The 21,116-nt window shown below is 37.6% G+C and overlaps 1 protein-coding gene across 1 annotated transcript in view; it reads left to right on the top strand.

Annotated features, from left to right (window-relative positions):
- alien (COP9 signalosome complex subunit 2 alien) overlaps window positions 1-1,342 on the top strand; it is a 3,357-nt gene extending 2,015 nt beyond the window's left edge. The window contains 5 exon segments of the mRNA XM_089080059.1: window positions 320-407; window positions 409-459; window positions 539-755; window positions 883-1,023; window positions 1,094-1,342. Of these exon segments, the coding sequence (XP_088936185.1) occupies window positions 320-407; window positions 409-459; window positions 539-755; window positions 883-1,023; window positions 1,094-1,213 (617 nt within the window). The 3' untranslated portion in view covers window positions 1,214-1,342.
- The last annotated feature ends 19,774 nt before the right edge of the window (window positions 1,343-21,116 follow it).

Here is a 21,116-nt window from a genome sequence, read left to right as displayed (position 1 = left end):
GTAATAATTCAAAGCCGAAATAAAATTATCTAATTTATATATTGATTATTGGTGGAGTTGGTGTGGTGTTGGTGTTGTGTTGGTGTGTGTGGTGTTGTGTGTGTGTGTGTGTGTGTGTGGTCGTGTCGTGCGTGCGTGCGTGCGTGCGTGCGTGCGTGCGTGCGTGCGTGCGTGCGTGCGTGCTGTGCGTGCGTGCGTGCGTGCGTGCGTGCGTGCGTGTGGGTGTGGGTGGGTGTGGTGTGGGTGGGTGGGTGGGTGGGGGGGGTGGGGGGTGGGGGTGTTAAAAAAACAAATAACATTTGTATGATATTGTTTTTAGAATGTGGAGGCAAGATGCATTTAAGGGAAGGTGAATTTGAAAGAGCTCATACTGACTTTTTCGAAGCCTTTAAAAATACGACGAGTCTGTTCGCCAAGACGTACAACATGTCTAAAGTACTTAGTTTTGGCAATATGTAAGTATTATCTTTTGTTGTCTATAATTATGGTCTATAATATTGTATTCATACAATTGATATATTTATAATTGCATTCTTAGGTTAATGAAGTCTGGTATTAATCCATTTGATTCACAAGAGGCAAAACCATACAAGAACGATCCTGAAATTTTAGCAATGACGAATTTAGTCGTCAGTTATCAGAATAATGATATTAATCAGTTTGAATTAATCCTTAAACAAAATAGAAACAATATTATGGGTGATCCCTTTATTAGAGAACACATCGAGGATTTATTACGGAATATACGTACACAGGTATATCTTTTATAAAATATGTTTTGTAATTTATTAAAATATCTAAAACCTAAATTGATACACTCTGTTTATCGAGCGATATCAATGTAGTATATTGATAGTTTATTAATATGTACAATTGTTTTAGGTTCTAATCAAGTTGATAAGACCATATACTAGAATTTATATTCCTTTCATAAGCAAAGAATTGAACATTGATGTTTCTGAAGTGGAAAGTCTCCTGGTATCTTGTATTTTGGACAATACTATTCATGGTCGTATCGATCAGGTGATATTTTTGTCCTATTTACAATTGAGTTTTAATTATACCATAAATTCAGTTGTTATATTCTTTACAGGTAAATCAAGTTCTTGAGTTGGATAAGAAATCGGTATGCGCCGCGCGTTATAATGCTCTTGATAAATGGGCAGGTCAATTGCAATCTTTGCATACAGCTATTGTAAACAAAATGTCTTAAGTATGGTGCACATGATCCTGCAATAAATACAATCTAATCTCACTTTGTGTATAGTATATCATAAAAATTCTATACAAATATGTGAAAAAATGAAATCTATTGTGATATAATAAATTTAGCATTTTAGCACGAGAGTTTTATTCATTTCCATTAAATAAATTTTATTTTAAATAAATTGAATTAACGAAAATCGATGTAAAAGAATATATATAGGATTCAACATGAGAATTTTTTGATAATTAGATCAAAAATTGATCTAATAATTCTCACTATTCTGATAATTTCAAAGTGTTTTATTTATTTCTAGTATATATAGATTATCTAATATATATTTACACATAAAATATTTTTCAGCAGGCAATATTTTAATATTAGATTTTTAATATTATTGAATCATGGTACAATCATCTGTGAATGCCTGAATATGTATATAGTTAGATTTATGTGTTCTAAGATTCTCCAAAAATGTATAAATGGTTTCATTGAAAAAAAAAAAATAGATATAAACATAAATTGTACAAAAAAATTTTTATGTTAACTTTTACAAACTCCGTCGTCCTTCAATTATATTGATAATTAATAATAGATAATTGAAATAGCAAAACAATTTTATAATAGAAAATAGTTTTTTTAAAACAATTTTTTTAAAAATATTGGAGAATGTTGAATCGACCGCAAACTACATATTAATAGAATTTTATCGTCTATGAATTATACGGAGCACATATACAGTTTGGATAATATTGATAATTAGAACTTTTGGCTGAGAGTCTGCTGTCATCGCAAAATTATGTGAAGTCAAGTTTGGCTTCAGCTTGAACGGGATATGGCTCGATTCAGTCGGGACAATTTAACTGACGGCGAGAATGTAGACGCTGCAGAATCTCTCCTGCAGATATCGTGCGGACAGGGAGCGCAGGAAGGAGGATAGGATATATGCGAGATGCCGTTGTTCTACCCTGTGCTCTGTCTGCCACGGTGCCGTTCATTACCACTTCTCGCACGTTCGTACGCTTAAGTAAATCCCGAGGGGAACTAACAAACCTTGGCCCAAACGCGCGATGTATATGTATCTTTCACGGAGTAATTCTACGCTTGGTTATCGGTGACTCGATTGCGAAGCGTTCCATGCGACTGTAATGACGATAGTGGAATTGATTTTAAATTCATTCTTAACAAGAAAAAGAATGCGTAAGAGATTTAATTTCTGCGATTTAATTAAAAGAATATCAAATCTCGGTGCAATAGTATATTTGTGTCAAAAAAATATTTTGTTGATTCCATATAAGTATGTTATATTTAAATATTCATTTAATTAAATGTATAGACTCTTGCCTATAGTTTATTAAAGTAGCAGCTATTTTGAACTAATTATACAGTCAGATTTTAGTCAGATGAATTCGACTTTATTCAAATATGAAGATATTTCAGTAATACGTATAAAATACGTATAAAATTATATAAAACAGCTATTATACTTGTTATAATAAATATTTAGTTAAAAGAAATCAATATCTATTTATTAGATACAAAAGATAACTTTTGTTAAAGTTTAGATAATTTTTGATATCACATTCGATAAAATAAATGTTTTTCTCTATAAACGTAAATATTTAATTAAATGAAATGTTATTTAATTTGTTAACACGAATCAGATATCTAATCTGAAGACTATAAATATGTTTATACAATTTTATATACACTAAGAAAAAAATTTTAAACAAAAAAATATTTTTTTATTCAACAATATGCAGAGATCACAGGCTGCCAAGCAAATATTTGTTAATCTAAAAAAAAAATATCAAATTTTAATAGACGCAGGAAATTTAGACCAAAACAATTTTTCATTGACTCAACAGATTTATACTTAAGTATACGCATAACTAAATAAAGATGTATAGAGAAACTTATAGGAAAGTTAGATTCTGTACGTTACGTTTTGTAAAATGGATTGAAGTGTAAAAAAAAAGGAAAGCAATCTGTATGCCATCGTTCAAGTCTTTGAAGTCCATATAAAACTGAATTAATTCCATTTCAGAATTTGATTGCAACATATGCAACACATCTAAAGGTGACATCGCAAGCGAATACGCAATGGCACACAGCCTGGTATGAATATCGCAAAAGCAGCCGATTTTGCGCCGAGTGTTAGAACCGCCGGTGCTTCTTGCACGCACCATGTGGTGCTTAAACGACAGTCTGCTCAGCAGCCAGTTCCCTATAGATATTTTTCTAACATCCCTCCCTCCCATCCCCATACGTGTAGCCTATACTTTGGTGAGCGCGCGCTCGCACGCCGCGCAAATTGTTAATTACCGACCATTAGCCTATTAGAGGCGCGTTCGATTTAATTAGCTTGAGACTAATTTTATTGCTCTCTCGTTAGCATGCCACGGTCGTATGAGGTTGACCCTTTTTCACTGCGGCCCCGACCACGTACGTGCATATTACGCACGTGACACGTGGAAGCGCGCCGTGTACTCGCCATAATTTATGTTACTGCAAAACATTAAATTTCATTACATTGTTCCGTGCCGTTAGAATCTTTTTACGTTAAATTTTCGACGCAAAGTGCACGCCATGCGGAATTATTTTCTTTCATTACATATTCTTGATCGCGGGACTATTTATTTGATACAAAAGATAACTTTTGTTAAAGTTCAGATAATCTTTGATATCACATTCGATAAAATAAATGTTTTTCTCTATCAATGTAAATATTTAGTTAAATGAAATGTTATTTAATTTGTTAACACAAATCAGATATTTAATCTAAAGACTATAAATATGTTTACACAATTTTATATACACTAAAAAAAAAATTTTAAACAAAAAAATATTTTCTTATGTCTCAATTGGAAAAATTTCAAAATTCTGAATTTTTAGTTTTATAACAACAAATAGATTTGTATAGCGGAAATAGATTCGATTTTTAATTAAATCTTATTACTTTTTCCCGCAATTTAGCCAGATATTTTTCATATCGGGAATGACAGGCGTATTTGAAATACCATCTATATTTGCATTTGTAGCGGCGCATATGAAATATGAATATAACTGTTTCAGTGTAATTAAGTGCCAATCTTGAAATGGATTTGCAATCAAATATATTCACATAGATTTCACGGGCAATTGTCAACGCTCGTAAACTATCTGCTAAATTTGTTTACGCCAGTCACAAACTATTTATTGTCGATGTTAGTTACTTTATCAAACTCTCGACAGAATTGCTAACCCAAATACAGAGAATATATTCTAGCAAATAATGACACCGGCACAAACCAAAAACAGAGTAAAATGTGCATGTACAAATTATTAAATTTGTTCAAATTGATGCTTATCGATTAAATAATAAATATCTGTTACTATTACTGGCGACTATCGATATAATAACAATTATTCAAACAACGATACGCAGATATAATTTAATTACTGCATACACTGAAATTAAAACAATTTTTTTACAAACATGTGATAATTAAAAAGAACAACATACATACGGATGCTCATTGAAATGTATATCAGTAAAACATATGGTATGTTAAAATAAATACAACGGATAATATATGAAATAGTCTGTGAAAATAGAAAGCAAAATTTTTTCAAAAAACTTGGACTTAATTTTTCTATAATAGAAATGTTACAAGTTTAAATTAAAAATAATTAAAGTATTAAAAAGACATTAAAATATAGCATCAAATTATAAAACGAAATTGTATCTCTTGTCTTCAAATAGATTTGTAACGAAATTAAAAGTTTCGAAGAAACTGCTCAAAATTGCATTGCTAAATAAATGAATAAGTTTAATTTTTCTTAAATCCCTTACGTATTGGTTAAATAATTCGAGCAAATTAGTATACGTCGAGAAACGTAATAATAATTCGAAATTGCTCAGTGAAAAAGTATATTTTGTTGTTTGCTTTTTACAGGACAGATGGTAGAACATAACGTTAATATTGAATGTGACAAAAAAAGGATGGATGCAAATTGTCACTGTATGCTCCGCTTTCTTTTACTGTCGGAAATATGAGCGGAATTATCCATTCCTCGTGGACATACTGTAAATCCTGCGCCTAAGCGTACGACCGCAGAACGGCACGGCTGGTTTCGGCTCCATTTCAAAGCATTGTTATTCAGTCTACGTTTGCGCCTATGTAAATGTTGGTTAAGCCCACGCAGGCTACCAGAGTCCCTTAGGCTTGTCCTATATCATGACTGTGTGGGAGGCTATAATCCCGCTGCCTACGAGTAGTTTCCTCCTTTGCCATGCCACATTTAAGATGATATCTGACGAAGATTTCATTGTCCATCTTCTTCAAAAGCTCGTCCGAAACGCGCGGTTTATAGCAGCGCAGAATTAAGGCATTAATGCATTCAGGTACATTTCAGTAGATTTCCACGTATAAATTTAATAATTACGTTTTAATTAATAATAATGACATTAGTAATTTGCGGAATTAGCATTTTGGAATTGAAAATGTCATGAGTAGATATGAAAATGGAAAAGCGATTTTAAAGTTCATAGCATTAAAGCGAAATTTCAAAGAGCAACAATTTTCAGTTTAACGACGTCTACATTTTTTTTATTTAACTTTTAACTTTGATCAATTCTTTTAAATTGACTAAATCTTTTTATATAAAAAAATACTCTCGTTTTCTCTTACACTAAAGACCTTTTCTTCGGAATAAAAGGAAAATGTTCGCTGCGCTGACACGATTCCAGTAAAGACGCCTTTTTACAAAAAGACTTAAATTACCTTAAAGGGAGTAAATGTAAATGACGTAACTGCACTTAATTAATTAATTAAAATGTAAACAAGCCACACATCGAATAAGAACGTCAAAGGACAGAAGGGACGGTAAAACAAAGTCGCAATTATCCGTAGTAATAGCGGTGAAAAGGACGAAATAAACTGTAACTGCGAAGTAGCCTCGAGACATTTTGCATAATGGCAAGATTACGAAGGGGATGTATGGTCTTCGTCAGAGAGTCGGGCAAAGTCGAGCGAGAAAAAAATCAAGGCTGTACTTAAACATCTCAACGAGACTCCTCTCTCTCTCTCTCTCTCTGTCTCTCTCTCTCTCTCTCTCTCTCTCTCTCTCTCTCTCCTGCCTCTCCTTCTCTCCCTCTTTCTCTCATTCTCTCGCTTTATCTTGATCTCGTTATCCCTACCGTGATGCAGCTGCATCATCCAGCAGGTATACGTGAGAAACACGCCGCTTCACTCGGCGCAGTCGCGTTAATTTAAGAGCGAACTACATTTTCCGTGTCTCCGCCGTTGAAGTGCAGATCCTAACTTGGTGGAAAGTGGCGCGGGCTAAAAAATGAAATCTCGCACTCCGAAGTTTTAAATCCTCTTAGGTGACCCGGTAACTGTATGCAGGCGGACGAAGAGTCCGGCAAACAAACAGATGAGGCACTCCTTTCGTCGCTGTGAGATTTTTGCGTTCTTATCGTGACGAAATATTCTGGCTTTTCAAAATTGCAAAATTCTCCGTGAGAATTTGTTTTTTTATAATGTCAGATAAAGCGATAAACTGTTACTTATATTTGAATTATAGGAAACAATGTAATAAATAATCTGGAAAAATAAAACATTGTATGTAATGCAAGTAAATGTAAGAAATTTATTGTTGACATTCGATAAGTCAAAATTCAAATCAAGATTCGTAATTATTTTATTCATTGTTTTTCTGCCCAGTTAACGAGATAATCAACCATCCCGTATCAATCTATTATCACATCGATATTATCCTGGAAGGAAACCATTTCTCCCAAGGTTATTCGGTCGAGCCAGACGATTGAGATTAATTCCCGTTAATTAATCGCCGAAGAAACGGACGCGAAATGAAAGGCGTCCATTATTCGCGACAAGATCGGTGACCGGACGAGGGTGCCGCGGAGCACTCTTCGAGCCCCTTCCAATCCATAGCCTCGCCAGAGCTTCATTCATCTCAGGAAATCCCCTTGAAGTGGCCTTCTTTAAATTGAAACTCAAATACATACCCTTAAAGAGCGACCGAAAGAGCTCTTGAGGCGCCGTTGAGCCCATTCGAGACGGTTATTTTTCACGCCGCGGTCGGGAGAGACTCGTCGGGTCCGCTAGCCGGTGCCGTTCTACGATAAGGTAAGATAACTGTTATGGGGGAGGGGGGGGGGAATCAATTCTATTCGCCGTTAATCGCAATAAATACGCGTTGCACGGTTAGTCACGCTCGAAGGATTATCCATATCGTTGTACGCTCCGAGCAACTGTACGGAATTATTTGCCTGGATACGATTAGATACGTGATTACAATATATTAACGCCACGAAGATATTAACGTGTGCAATGTATTTCGAGACTAAATTTTAATTAGTCATGTAATTGCACATGCATACACACACGCGCACACATGCACATATACAAATACACACGAATATACGCACGCTGAAGTGCAATTTTCAGCGACATAAACGATTGTATGATTTATGAGCAAGGTATCACACTCCTTTATGGAATCGCAATATCTGTGGAACTAGCTTTCTCCTTTACGAGACAGGTTTATTACTATTGTTATTTATTACGACACGAGCGGATCATGCGCGGCATTTTTACCGACTCCTTCATATTGTTATTACCCCACAAGTATTACTCCGCGCCGCCAAGTCCCTCCCCCCATGGCACCACTCGCCCCCGTGATCCTCTTTCGTCCTATCACTTCTGATGCCTGTTTATACGAACGCGCGCGGCACCATCGTCGTAATTAGGATATACCTCCCGCAAGACGTTCCACCATGGCAACATGAAAAATATAACTTTGTGTCGGCGCTGTGAGTTCCGCCCGCGGACAAAATTTTGTCACCTTAAATGAGTTATACCTAACCGTCCCCATTTTTTTCCCTCGTTCTTTCCTTATTTATCGTCTCACGCTAACGTTACGCCTTTATTTATTTCGCAGTAATGCCGAGAAACGGATGCACACGCGCGCTCGAATCCCAACGAAACTTTCCGTTTCCACGTGCGTGTGTGTCCATCCCGGCTACGGACGTGCATAATCTGAAATTCAAATCCGGATCGATCGCCCCGCCCGGTCCAGATCCGAGAGATGTCATGTAGTCCTTTTGATTTTTACGACGTCCCAGCGTTCGTTCGCTCGTCCGTTCGTTCGTTCGTTCGTTCGTTCGTTCGTACATTCGGCGCTCGTATGCCACGGTCTCGTCGCTTACTTCCAAATGCAATTACGTTTGCGTTTAAGTCTCGCGCCTCGAGATACCTGCGTCTACCACCTCCGCCTTTAACGTTCATTACACCTTGATTGCACGGTAGACGCAATGAAGCGTGTGATCAACCGCGCGATGAGATTACTCGTCGGATTATGCGAATGCGACAGCGCAGCAATATGTGCGCATTAATATGTTTTGCACAATAAACGTTCTACCCCGATAATGACGTAACGCACGAATAATATTCCATAGCACTCGCGTAATCAACAATAGCGTCGATATATATTTCACCAATATGTACACACTTAAAAATTCAATTTAAGATTGCAGCTTTTCTTTCTTCCGGTACAACGTATTTGCATGCATTTATCTTTTTCCCTGGTCTGACAAGTTGAAGAATTTCTCCTCTAAGTCTTCAGAAGTTCACATTCTTGAATTGTGCTTACATGAAATAATCCGTTGCAATCAAAGTTCATTGAAAATATGATGATCGGCGTGTTCAACGGGGGAGGTTCAAACCTTCCCCGAAATTAAAAAAAAAATGTTAAGATTTATAAAATCTAATATCTTTCAATATTTTTCATTCAAAACCGAGGAGATAGGTCCTAAGCTCTAAAATATTCGAAAAAGCAATTCATTAACGTGCCATTTGTGCTAGCAGATTCGATAAAACCTCCCCGAAAAAACGTTTTGGATATGCCCATGATGAATTTTAATTGTCGATAATAAAATTTTATTCTCCGTTAAATTCCGTGAAAATGTAGTTTTCTACGGCGTTAGACTGAAGCGCTTAATTCTCTTTACGCTACGAGTGAATTATTTCGGACGTGTTCTCCTCGCGACGCCACAATAGGGTGCGGGCGGAATCTCTTTTGGAAGAATTATTGTCGCGGTCGCGTGGAAGCGTGCGGTCGGTGGCGCGATGACAAAGAGCGCGCCCGTTTTTTCGCTCGAGCGTGACGACGCGTCTAAGCGTATAATCTCTCAAGTATTGTTCGCATCTTCCGTCGATTTATCCAACTGCTAAGGTGGAAAGGTGCGCACACGCTACCCCGTTGTCGTCCGTCCCGCGTCCAGAGGGCGGCGGGGCAGGGCGGAGGACGCACGAGGAACGAAAACACATCTGCCAGTTTTTAGCGGCGGCATCATATATCATAAATGCGAGTGAAACGTTAAGGGCGCGAGAGGGTCACCGTCTGGACCATCTATCTTGTACGACTTAACTCGGGAACGTCCGATACGTACAGGGTGTCTCGTAATACGCGGTGGTCCACGTATCCGGCAGATTGAGCGGGAGGGAAGGGGGGAAGGGGGTGCAAAACAACGGGCGAAGTTCCTACAAACATACGGGGTTCCCCGGGTCGCTTTGTTTCTGAGTTACAAAGCACGTTTTACGGAAGTTGGCGAACGAGGAAACTTGACGACCTTCTGACTGTTCATAGACACTATTGGTCGGTACGATTCATCGAATATCAACTGTTCCTTCGCGCTTTGCGTATTGATTAACATCAGCTTTATAATCAGTTGAAAATTGTTGATGAGATCTCTTATTGTTGAATGCGTTCTAAGAATTTACCAATGATAGAATATGTTATCGCACAATCTAAGTAAGAAAAAAAATTATTTTGTAAGCATATATATTTTTTAGCACATATATATTTCTTTAACGTGAACTTTCTTCTAATTCACCCCATGGAACATTTCGCATAAATATGTATTAATACAACACTCTGTATGAGTAACAAAGGTACGGCGAACCTATAGAAATTCAGGTAAGCGAGCATAAACTCGCATACGTGTATGCCGTACATCGGATATACAGATATCGCATGTTCCAATATTAAAGCCACACCGTAACGCAATAATGTCTCGACAACGCTGATCCACGGTGGGAGCAGTTTTTCTTGGTTACGTCGACGAAGGTGTTCCATCTACCGCATACGAAGCTTCGCGCGAGCTTTGTCCCCCGACGACGACGAATCATCTGGAGATAAACGATTCTACACCGTCGATTTTGGCAGATCGTCTGGAAATTCGTTCGCTGAGAAAATGTTAAACGATTCATCATAAAGCTACACACGCCAACCATTCTCCGCGTGACGAGATTAACAACGTCAAAATGATAAATCTCTCGCGAAGATTATTTAAGAGATATGAATAAAATAAATATGGATTTTTTTTCCGCTCAATTATTAAACTACACTAATAAATGTAGATCGTTCTCGCTCGGAATCACGTCGAGGAGATTGTCAATTGGAAAATGAATCAATTGTGTTTATCATCAAATCAAATATCTATTCTGTTGGATATGCGTGTACGCGTGCGTGTATATGTGTATTTGCTGATTTATTGTCACATACAAATAGGTAAATAAAGATATTAATCAAACAATAGCGAGCAATGTGTAAAAGTACCATATTTTTCGAGAAAAATATATCGGCGACCGACATTGGGAGTTTCTTTCTTTTACTCCACGTATACACGTGGACAGAAATTTAATTTCAGAATAACACATGTCGCGAGAGCGGAAAACGAATGGATGGTGGATTAACCCAGCGATGAATGCGCGCAATGCGGATGAAAGAGTTCCGATGTATTGGTAAATTGAGAGGTTCTCAAGAGAGGTTGAGATCGCGCAGAATCCTCGACATTTACATTTTATGATATTTGTCGAGTCCTCCGACCCTGCTTTGGCTCTCCCGAGAGGGAGACGGAGGGGAGAGGGTGAAAAAGGGAGGTAAGAAGGAGGTGGAGGAGAGTACGCGAGAGCCTTAAGCCAAACCATCCCTCCGTTCCCACACAAATATTCTTACCGGGACGTTTCTTCCCTCTCCATCTTTCTGACATACCGCTGTATATTATCCGTGTGATATATGTGCCGTGAAAAAAGTTACGAGGATGCTCATTACCGAGATAAAACTCGGCGATGCGCGTCCTCAAAAATCCGTAAAGGTGTTTCATTTTATCCTTTGAAATCGTGCACGGAGGTACGCGGAGCTGTCGGCGGAAACCTTTTACTTTTCGCCATCTTTAACACTTATTCGGAATCATAATCTATCGTAAAGAATATCTACTTGAAAAATATACGGAAATGTTTCGTTTTCATCTTCCGAAATAACTTGATATTTAACGCGATCAAATATTAATCCAGCTAGATGTGAGGAAAATCGTTATCATTTCAACGTAAATTAATAAGGAATTCTATTGATTTTTCTTTTATCTGTGAAATATAAAATTGTTTCGTGTTTTTATTTAATAGATGTCTTTCCATAAAAAACAACAGTGCTTGTTTTGTTATTATTTTATATACATACACATAATCCTCACTTTTAAAAAATTTAATTTTCTTCTATATAAAATATATTAAAAATTTCTTTTCCTTTGTGACCACAATAATATCTTGCTCAATGCTTTTTTATACTTTTGTTATAATACACAATGCGTTTCATTATAATGATTCACGTAACTAATATGACAAAGCAACGTAAAAATTTACTTACGGAATTCATATAAATCTGCAACATAGTTTTGACATTTAGAATACATATTAAATTGTTATCATGTCAAACTTCCGTTAACGGACACTGGATCAAAAATAGTTGGTAGATAAAAAAAGGCCGAGATAAAATCATTTTTTCCGTACTCTTCGTCGAGCTGAACGGGCTTCACGCGCAGCTGCGACTTTTCATTTGTTTCTCATTCAAAAGTTAAATATTATTACAAATCCAATGAAATACCGTTTCCGATATGAAACCCCGCCTTGTCGGGGTTGCTCTTTTTCCATATTCCGAATCCCCGTAGCAGGCAATCCTCTATGACACCCTGCGACACTCGCAAATCAAATATGACCCAATTCTGTCAGTCGCGCGGGATCGAAAGTATTCGCGTCCATGTCCGAGGGTTAATATCAAAAATCCCGAATGCCGGGGGCCTGTCTGGGATGATAACCAACAGAACCGAGTGAAATTCTAATCGAGCGTAGCCGCATTCCAAATCGGAACGACAATTAACCGCCTCGTCCGTGAACATTCTCACGGCGGTTTCCTTTTTCCGGCTCTATCATGCAGAATATTTCGCGACCGAGCACGGGCGAGTGCTACCCGGCCATTAATTTCAAAATAATTATGCGCGCGCGCGCGCGCGCGCGATACCGCACTACCGGTTATTGTTCCTGTGGATATCTGGATCGCATAAATACCGCTATCCGTTGCATTCATTCGTGCCGTTATCGTTGCAACGGCGAGCATTTATTACGCCGCTAACCGAAAGGGCCGATCGTTCGCGTGGTTAATTCCATAATTGAACGGCGCCGATGTACGTCCGTCCTCTGTGGCGCACGCTGAAAGATTATGATGCTCTCCGAGGCGAGCCTCGAACGTAATTTCGGGAAGCTCGTTTCGACAATTTCCGGAAACCTTCTCCGGTCCGCGCGGCCCATGAAAAGCGTTTAATAAAATAATTTTTAAGCATAACTCTACCTCGTCCACTGTTGTTTCCATATAACGCAAATTTCATTAGTTCGAAAATGCGTGCTGTAAAACTCATCTCTCCTTCCGCAGTCAGATAACGCAACGGATAAAAAACTGGGCTTCGTGCCGATAACATAAATTTTCCCGAAAAATTTCGCAATAACTAATACAACTCTCGACGAGAGCCATATTGTAACATCGATTGAACGATTTTACGTAATGAAGATCGATTGTAAGCTGAATATTTTAAATATTTCAGACATTTTTATATCGACAAAATACATATACTAAAAACTAAGCTTTATTTATTTTCCATATATAATAATCTAAATTATACGTGTTATTACAGATGTTAATTTAATATTAATTCAATGACAAATAAATTTTATACTCTGGATATCTGCAAATTATCAAACGACATTAAAAACCGTAAAATTCTTTATCGAAAGTATCCGGAATTGTCTTTCCTTATTTTTGATATGGAAAAACGTACCACATTACTTCTACACAGAAAATCTCGTCTAGCTTCTGCTACGAAATATGCAAGCCCCTGTCACTGTGATGTGGGATTTTCTTTCTTCGGGTCGCGCAAGAAATCAGGCTGCACCGAAAGCATCGTTAATCCCGTTGTTAAGTCGGCAGAACACGAGATACGAAACGTCGCGCGGGAGGAGCATAAAGTGCGGACGGTGCTTCGCCGTAACGAGGCGCCGGGCACGTTTTAATCATCTCCGTTTTAATAACCATCGGAGACCGCACCGCCGAGGGACCGTCACACTTCCTCCCCCTTGCCCGGTCTCGGTACACAGACGGACATCCTTGCCGCGATCCGTGGGAATCTCGTTCCGTCCTGGTGAACAAACTACACCGGCCGAAACGAATTTCTCATTTGCACCGGCCGGATTGACACAGCGTGCCGGACAATAACCGATTCAGCGGACTCATTTAAGGTAAACTCAGCCTGCGGATCGACCCGATACGTGATTTCGGTCCGGTTCGCCCCCGGTCCGGACGGACGAATGTACACAGACGGATTATTATGAAATTATACGTGGATCAAGCGTCGGCCGTTGGTGCGCGACGAATTCGAAGAGCGGCCCGATAGATAATTTCAACGTCAGCGGTTCTCTCTTTGGCGGCAGACGCCGGCCGTGTGATGTTTCGCCCGTCCGATAATTGAAGCGAGTATGATCTCGAAATTCGCTTGCTCTGTTGGTCTACGAGTATATCCGGCGGAGCTTTAACGAAAATTTAAATATTATGTGATGGAACTCTACCAAATCGATCATGTTAACGGATATTGCACAAGGGAATTAATATTACTTAGAAAATATCGAAATATTGTACATATAACATAGCGTGTCTGGCAATTTTATTAAAAAAAAAAAAAAAAAAAAAAAAAAAAAAAATAGAGTAGCTATATATACTCGCTAGACTCTCTTTATTAAAAAAATGATGTTACATATACCTTGATATGGTCAAAAAATCTTTTTAATTTCTTCTATTTCTCTCTCATCAAAAATTATTTCATTTTATTAGAGATAATCTTTTTTATACATAACGATATATCATATAAAAGATATTTTATACATATATATAATCTGTTTTTGAAATTATTGTCAAGGTTGTAATATATATGTATTCTGCAAGATGGCGGCTGTTGAACTATTTGTTCATTTCAGGATGTTTGCAGATTGTGCCATTTTAATCGCTTTCGAATACGAACGTGCAGGAAGGAATTATAATGAGATTATACGCGGATTAACGTTGCGGCGACACCCGACATTGTTATGTGACGATTGTGAAAAGCGTTTCATAATTTCATATCGATTATTCTGAATCCGCTCGTCCTATGCGACGTTACATTCATTCGCGATAATTAACTCAATTATTAATGGGTACTGCATGAAAAATGATTTCTGTTACCAGTCATACTTTAATCTGTGATTTTTAACAACATTTGCTGTTTTTACACCGCACGAGCTATGCAATTGTAATAGAACATAAAAGAACAATATTAAGTAAGTTTCAGTGTTTTGCATTCTTTTTAATCCAGTCAGTTCGAGTCCTTATTTATTAAGATAATCATATTTATTTTTGCATAATAGACACTTTAAGAATTTCTAGGAAAGAATTTTTAGACAATTCTCAAATCTAATTTCGATTAAAAATCAATTAGTCGTTTTTATGTCGTAAATCGTAAATTGTAAATCATAAATAATTAAAAAATGTATGCCGTATTATTTAATTAATATCATTATTTAATTAATATCATTATCCAGGCAGAAAGAAAATTTTCTTTAAATACGATTCTCTATTTTTCCTTTAAAATTAATAGAAATTTTTGTAACAAATAAAATCTAGTCTGTTGCAGTATACGTAATAATTTGATGAAATTATAATAGACAATAATAATTATAATTATGAGTGACAATGATGATAGCGACGATGATGATGATGATGATGATGTATAATGCTTTCTATTGTTGTCATGTTATCGCTTTATCTCTTATTGAGACGCAAGAGATATCCTACTGTTTGACATTTGCAACTTTCAAGATTGCACGTCTTATCATCAATACGGATATTCGCGTCCTCGGGTGCAATATCGTGATGTAGATAGTTCAGGTGCTTAACAGTTTGGTATTCGAGCCAGATGTTAATTACTACGGATGTAGATAAGTCCGTTTACGCTAGTTCCATCACGGTGAAACGCGGATGTCAATTACTTTAATTAGGTTCATAGAGTGGATCTCAAGGTTCACAAAAGGTGAATACTGCGAATTAATTGCAGTGATAATTTCGTCTGTCAATCGATTAGACTTTAAGCAACGATTTCATTTGCGATTATGAGAGCTCAAATGTCATAAAAATAATTTATCTTCACACTTTAGTGGAAAAGTAATGGATTTAAAAGTAATAAATCAAACAAAAGTTAAGAAAATAATAATTGCAAATGTAAAATACGCAAATGGCACATCTTCTATATAACAATTAATGAGATTGTCTGTCTTGCTAATGCCTTACACGATCCTACTTTTACTCTTGTAAGATTTGGTCGCGTTGCGTTCAGTATGAAAACGTTGATGAGCGTCACGCATGTTGATTTAAATCCGGTACACCTAGGAAAATGTTAATTAACCGGCATCACTAATATTTCGCTTATTACATTTCCGCGCAGCAAGTGCTATGTGGTCATGCTTTTACATACGCTTTGGCATTAATATTTTATTTATCTAGTTTCAGTCATTTATTATCCCGTTTGCCATCTCTCATTAAGAGCTTGGAAACATTAAAGAACACCAGTTATAATATAATTAACATTTTATGGCGACATTAATTGAGAATACATATGTATCATCGAAGAACAAATAAATAATGATTTGTTTAATTTACTATACACTTGATAAACGTAATTCCAAGTAATTGAGCGATAATAAATAAATGTAGCTGTTAAAGATTTCTTTTATTAATGTTAAAGATATTTTTAAAGATTGTAATTTCAAGTTTATCAAAAAGTTTTATATATTATCTATCCAATAACACATAAATGCTTGCAACAACAATATTCTTTTTAAATAGGTTGCAAATTGTTCGAGGATTAGGTCTTATTGTATTTAAAACTAATTGCAATAATTAGTAATACTGAAATTAATAATCGCAATCAATGCGAGATGATTCTAAAGTAGATTTTTAAATCCCGCCCGTCGATGCCATTTCATTTGGATTATATTGTGTTTATTCGGTACTAAGTGGATTTATTATCAATCCAGATATATTTCCGGTTGCGCGGTAAAATTTATTAATACCGGCCTAATAAAGGCGAAATAAAACCTGTGAAAACGATACGCGTGTAAAATCTACTGGTCGTTTCGGTTTCACTAATAATTGATAATTCCTGTGTTCGCGATACGCGATGTAATAGCGCAAAATTTGCGGCCCGACTTTGGACACCGTCGTTGATTGCTATTGAATATTACAACGGCCGCCGTGTAAACTGACAAATTGCAACTAGCTCATTGTTCATTGTAATAAGTGGTAATCTCCTAATTTCGCTTCGTTATAGACGGTTCGATTATGCTCGCGTCCCGTTAATTTGACTGCAGGCAACCCGGGAAACTGCATTCACATTAACTGCTTTGGAGTGCAGTGATGCTGCGTGACATCATATCCTGCCTCTAAGCACAATCAAATTATCACTGCACACGTGACAAAACAGCCGATGCTCCCTTGCTGCAACAAAACAACGGCTGTCCCTGCTGGCCACCCTCTGTTCTACGCCTCTCGTGTCGATTAAATTAATTACTTAATTAAACTAGCAGGCGAGCGTACGCTGCCCACTTCCGGATTACATATTTTTGTATGCAGCAAACCGATGTAATCATGTAAGTACATCCCGTGTCTTTATCAACAGACTTTATAAACCCTGGTGTAGACAGAACGGTAATTATATCTCGTCCATTTTAACAAAACAAAAGGAAATTTGAAGATAATTATATTTTTCATACTTGCAAAATTATAAAAAGAGCAAGATCGCACGTTAAAAGTTACATATTACATTTCCTCTGCAATGCATGAAATACTTACTGATTTATATCACCATTTTATTCTAAAAGAGAAAGAAAAATCCGACGATGAAATTATTATTAGTTCATTAGTGAGAATGTGAAATCAAAGAATTAAAATATCATGTAATCATTGGCTTACAGAAAATTTAATGGAATACTTATTAAAACTTTCGCATTCGAACTTAAACCGGAAATATTTCGTGCTTCTCCATCGTCTTGACTTATAATTAAGGGATGAACATTTCTCGGGTATTCACGTTGATATTATCAAGGCGCAGATATATGAATATTTCGAAATATTTTATAAACTTCTAACTAATTATACTTGCAGAATATATTAAATGAACATTAATTTTACGCATCATTTTCCAATATATCTAAATTCTGCGCAGTATAATCCCTTTCTTCGTTTTATCAGGCTAACGAATGTCACACAAGTACGATGACTAAACGCAAACATTGGCATACAGCAGATGTAATTTCACGTTGTTAAGATATTCGAGAGACGCGACTCGTTATTCATGATGACGGTGCATTACGTACTCGTCTTCGAAATTTCAAAGAAAGTCAAACGGTGACTCCACTCATTCGACATATAATCGAAGCGAATCTCATCCATATTTACACCTCGCGTTTTTTTTTTCGAAATAACATCATCCCCTATCCCTGCCAAAATTTACACGGATCACATATCGTTGCTGCAATGTGCAAAATATAGATACATTTGGCGCGTAAGCTTTCATCATGAATATCAATCTATCGACATTTTCGTTAAAATGCTTTCGATGTTTCGATAAGAAATATCATCACTATTCACCAATTCGCCATGCACCTGTTATCGTGCGCAGCGATAATATTCGTTCTCGCCCCAGACGATCGTGCGGACGAGATTATCACGAATCACGCGCAAAATCGCGTATCGCGAACGGAATGAAAGAAGCGGAAAGTGCCGTGTAACGTATCGCGTGTAGCGGGCGAGAGGAGGAAAGAATAAGAATGCGCTGTGGGTTTTTAAAGAAGATTTCCACGGCGTCTCATGGGGATAACGACTACGCTACGGCGATTCCGTGGAGGCTGCGGGATATTTCAAGGCGGACCGACGTCGTTGAATCGTGCATTTTACGACGGGCTCCTCACGGGCCCTATCCGGCACGCCGATATCCTTTGCCGGTGGTACTTCCTCGCCCGTGTCCTTTTAGCATGCAGCCTGTACCATCGAGAAACACGAACAATACAGAATCGTGAAGAGCGAGTATATATATCTGGAAATTTTATGTGTGCTTGACAAAAATTTTTATCGCGCGCTAAGTGACAAATTTCTTGCCGTAATATTTCACATTAGAAAATTTTGACAGCGAATAGTCCGAAGGTTGGAGTAATTTTTGTAATTAAATAATTAGTAATTAATTAGAAATTATACAGTCTGTTTTCTGCAGTCATGTTATAAAATATTTCGCTATAATTATATTCAAACTACCTAGAATTAATATAATATTTTTCACGGTTGAATTTGAAATATATTCTGTTCCGCTTTTACTACATTTAATTTATTTAAAAGCGTATTTTTAATACGATAAAAAAGGAGAACCTTAAGTCTGCAGATGTTTGCTAATTATAAAATATATATTATCAATTGCAATGTTTAATTAAATATAAAAGTAAAACGAAGAATTTGAAATTATAAATAAATGTTATCTCTGGATGTGAAATCCTTATACTAGTTTCATATTCAGTGTCCAAATGTAATCATTTGAATTTTGCATTAGTAAAATCTCGCGCGAAACATCAGACTCGTTATTACAAACCGAACGTGTCAAAGATGATTTATTAAGCTTCATTAAAGGTGGCTTGGTTTAACGAGAGCAGAACACGTCCGCCAAGCTTTTCCATCACTGACGAGGATGAATTACAAATCTCAATTGAGGACAGATCTTCACCGAAGATTAACAGAAATTACGGAGAAATCAGAAATTCGTCAGAGATATTCCGTAAAGCGGCAGTTTCGATTTGTCAGTCGACGGAATTCACTTTCATGTCATTGGGATAAATCACTGCCGAATTCAGGAAGTTGATCCGTTGATTATAAAAAAAAAAAAAAAAAAAAAACAATCAGGTCATAGAGAAACGTATAAAATTATGAGTTTTGAACTTTTATATAACATTTCCGACATTTAAGATGCATTCCCGTAATAATAATGATTTTAACAATGATAATTTCAATTATAGTTTAATATATCAACAAAACAAATGGAACGCGCGATAGCTATTATATCATCGTTAAAATGGCGAATATGTTATTTAGACATGCATCGCACGCAGACGTACCGGGCTCTTTGCATCTACGGATTGCGCGCCTCAAAATAGGAGACAGTGACGAAGATACGTACATGAAGGGTTGTAGTCTCTTGTACCGGGAGTCCTCGATTGATGCTCGCACGAACACGCATCGCTGAAAATCGGCTACACGTACGTACACATGCGCAGCCGGCGCGAGCAATGTCCGGTGCGAGTAACAACGCCGCCGATATATCGATGAAGACCACCACCACGCTGAAAACGATCGTTACCTCGAGAGCCAGGGGGTTGTACCCGTGATTCGCCCCACAGACTATCCGGCAAGTGTATACTCGCCATATGACGACGACGTAGCCGTGTAACGGATATAAGTCGTGTGGAGGATGCGCGGGTTGTTGTACGTGCCGGGTGGACGTGTTATTAGATACGGGAAGTAATGAGCCCTTGGGTATAATTAATTATGCAATATTGTGAGCTCGGTGCATTACAACGCTGTTCGTTCATGCGCGTCCGGGATGCGCGCATATACTTCACTTGTGATTTATACGAATATCCTCCCTTTTATCCGTTTTCATTCGCGTCCCTCTCGCGATGTAATTTACTTACGTGCGCACAGACGCGTATTATAAATATGCTGCCCTTTAATTTTCGTATGTACATACGTACGTTCATTTGAATGATTATGTTTTTTTTTTCTGATAAATCTTAAATAACACTTTTCAACGGAAACCTTTTCTTTTTTTTTCTACAACGCGCGAGGTCTGTGGCGATGAGAAAATATCCGATCGCGCGTGTATCCCCTGCCTGTTTATTTGTTAAACAGACTTTATTATTCAATCATACGGAATTAATGCCCGAACTCTCTCTCTCTCTCTCTCTCTCTCTCTCTCTCTCTCTCTCTCTCGCTCTTTCAGCGCTAGCTATCGCGCGCGCACGAATAACTGTCGACCTTACATTCGTGAGTAGCATAAGTGACACCCCGACACACGTGCGAGGGAGTCCTCCGACTGACCGCTCGCGCTGTATGTGTGCCTCCAGGATCACCAAATATCAACGTGTACGTGCGGCACAAGGCCTGACGCGTCTCTGTAACAGAAGTCGTGCAGGTCGTACATGTCCAGCATACGGGTTACCTCCCTACGTTCATGGCCTCTGCCCTCTAGGTTCAACCCTTTCTCTCCCTCCCCCCTCCACCCGCTCCCGCCCCCCCTTCCCTGACCCTCCACTCCTCCTTCGGTCTTCTACGGCGTTTATTCCCCGGCGTCGGCGGCGAATCTATTTAATATTGCAACGAATCGCATGTTACTGGCTAGTCTTCGTAGCACCTAGGGATGCTTACGGAGTATACGGGCGGGCGTACTGAA

The sequence above is a fragment of the Pogonomyrmex barbatus genome, unplaced genomic scaffold, assembly GCF_055798465.1.
Source record: "Pogonomyrmex barbatus isolate J1 unplaced genomic scaffold, ASM5579846v1 scaffold3, whole genome shotgun sequence".
NCBI lineage: Eukaryota > Metazoa > Arthropoda > Insecta > Hymenoptera > Formicidae > Pogonomyrmex > Pogonomyrmex barbatus.
This window is presented reverse-complemented; position numbering and strand designations above follow the sequence as displayed.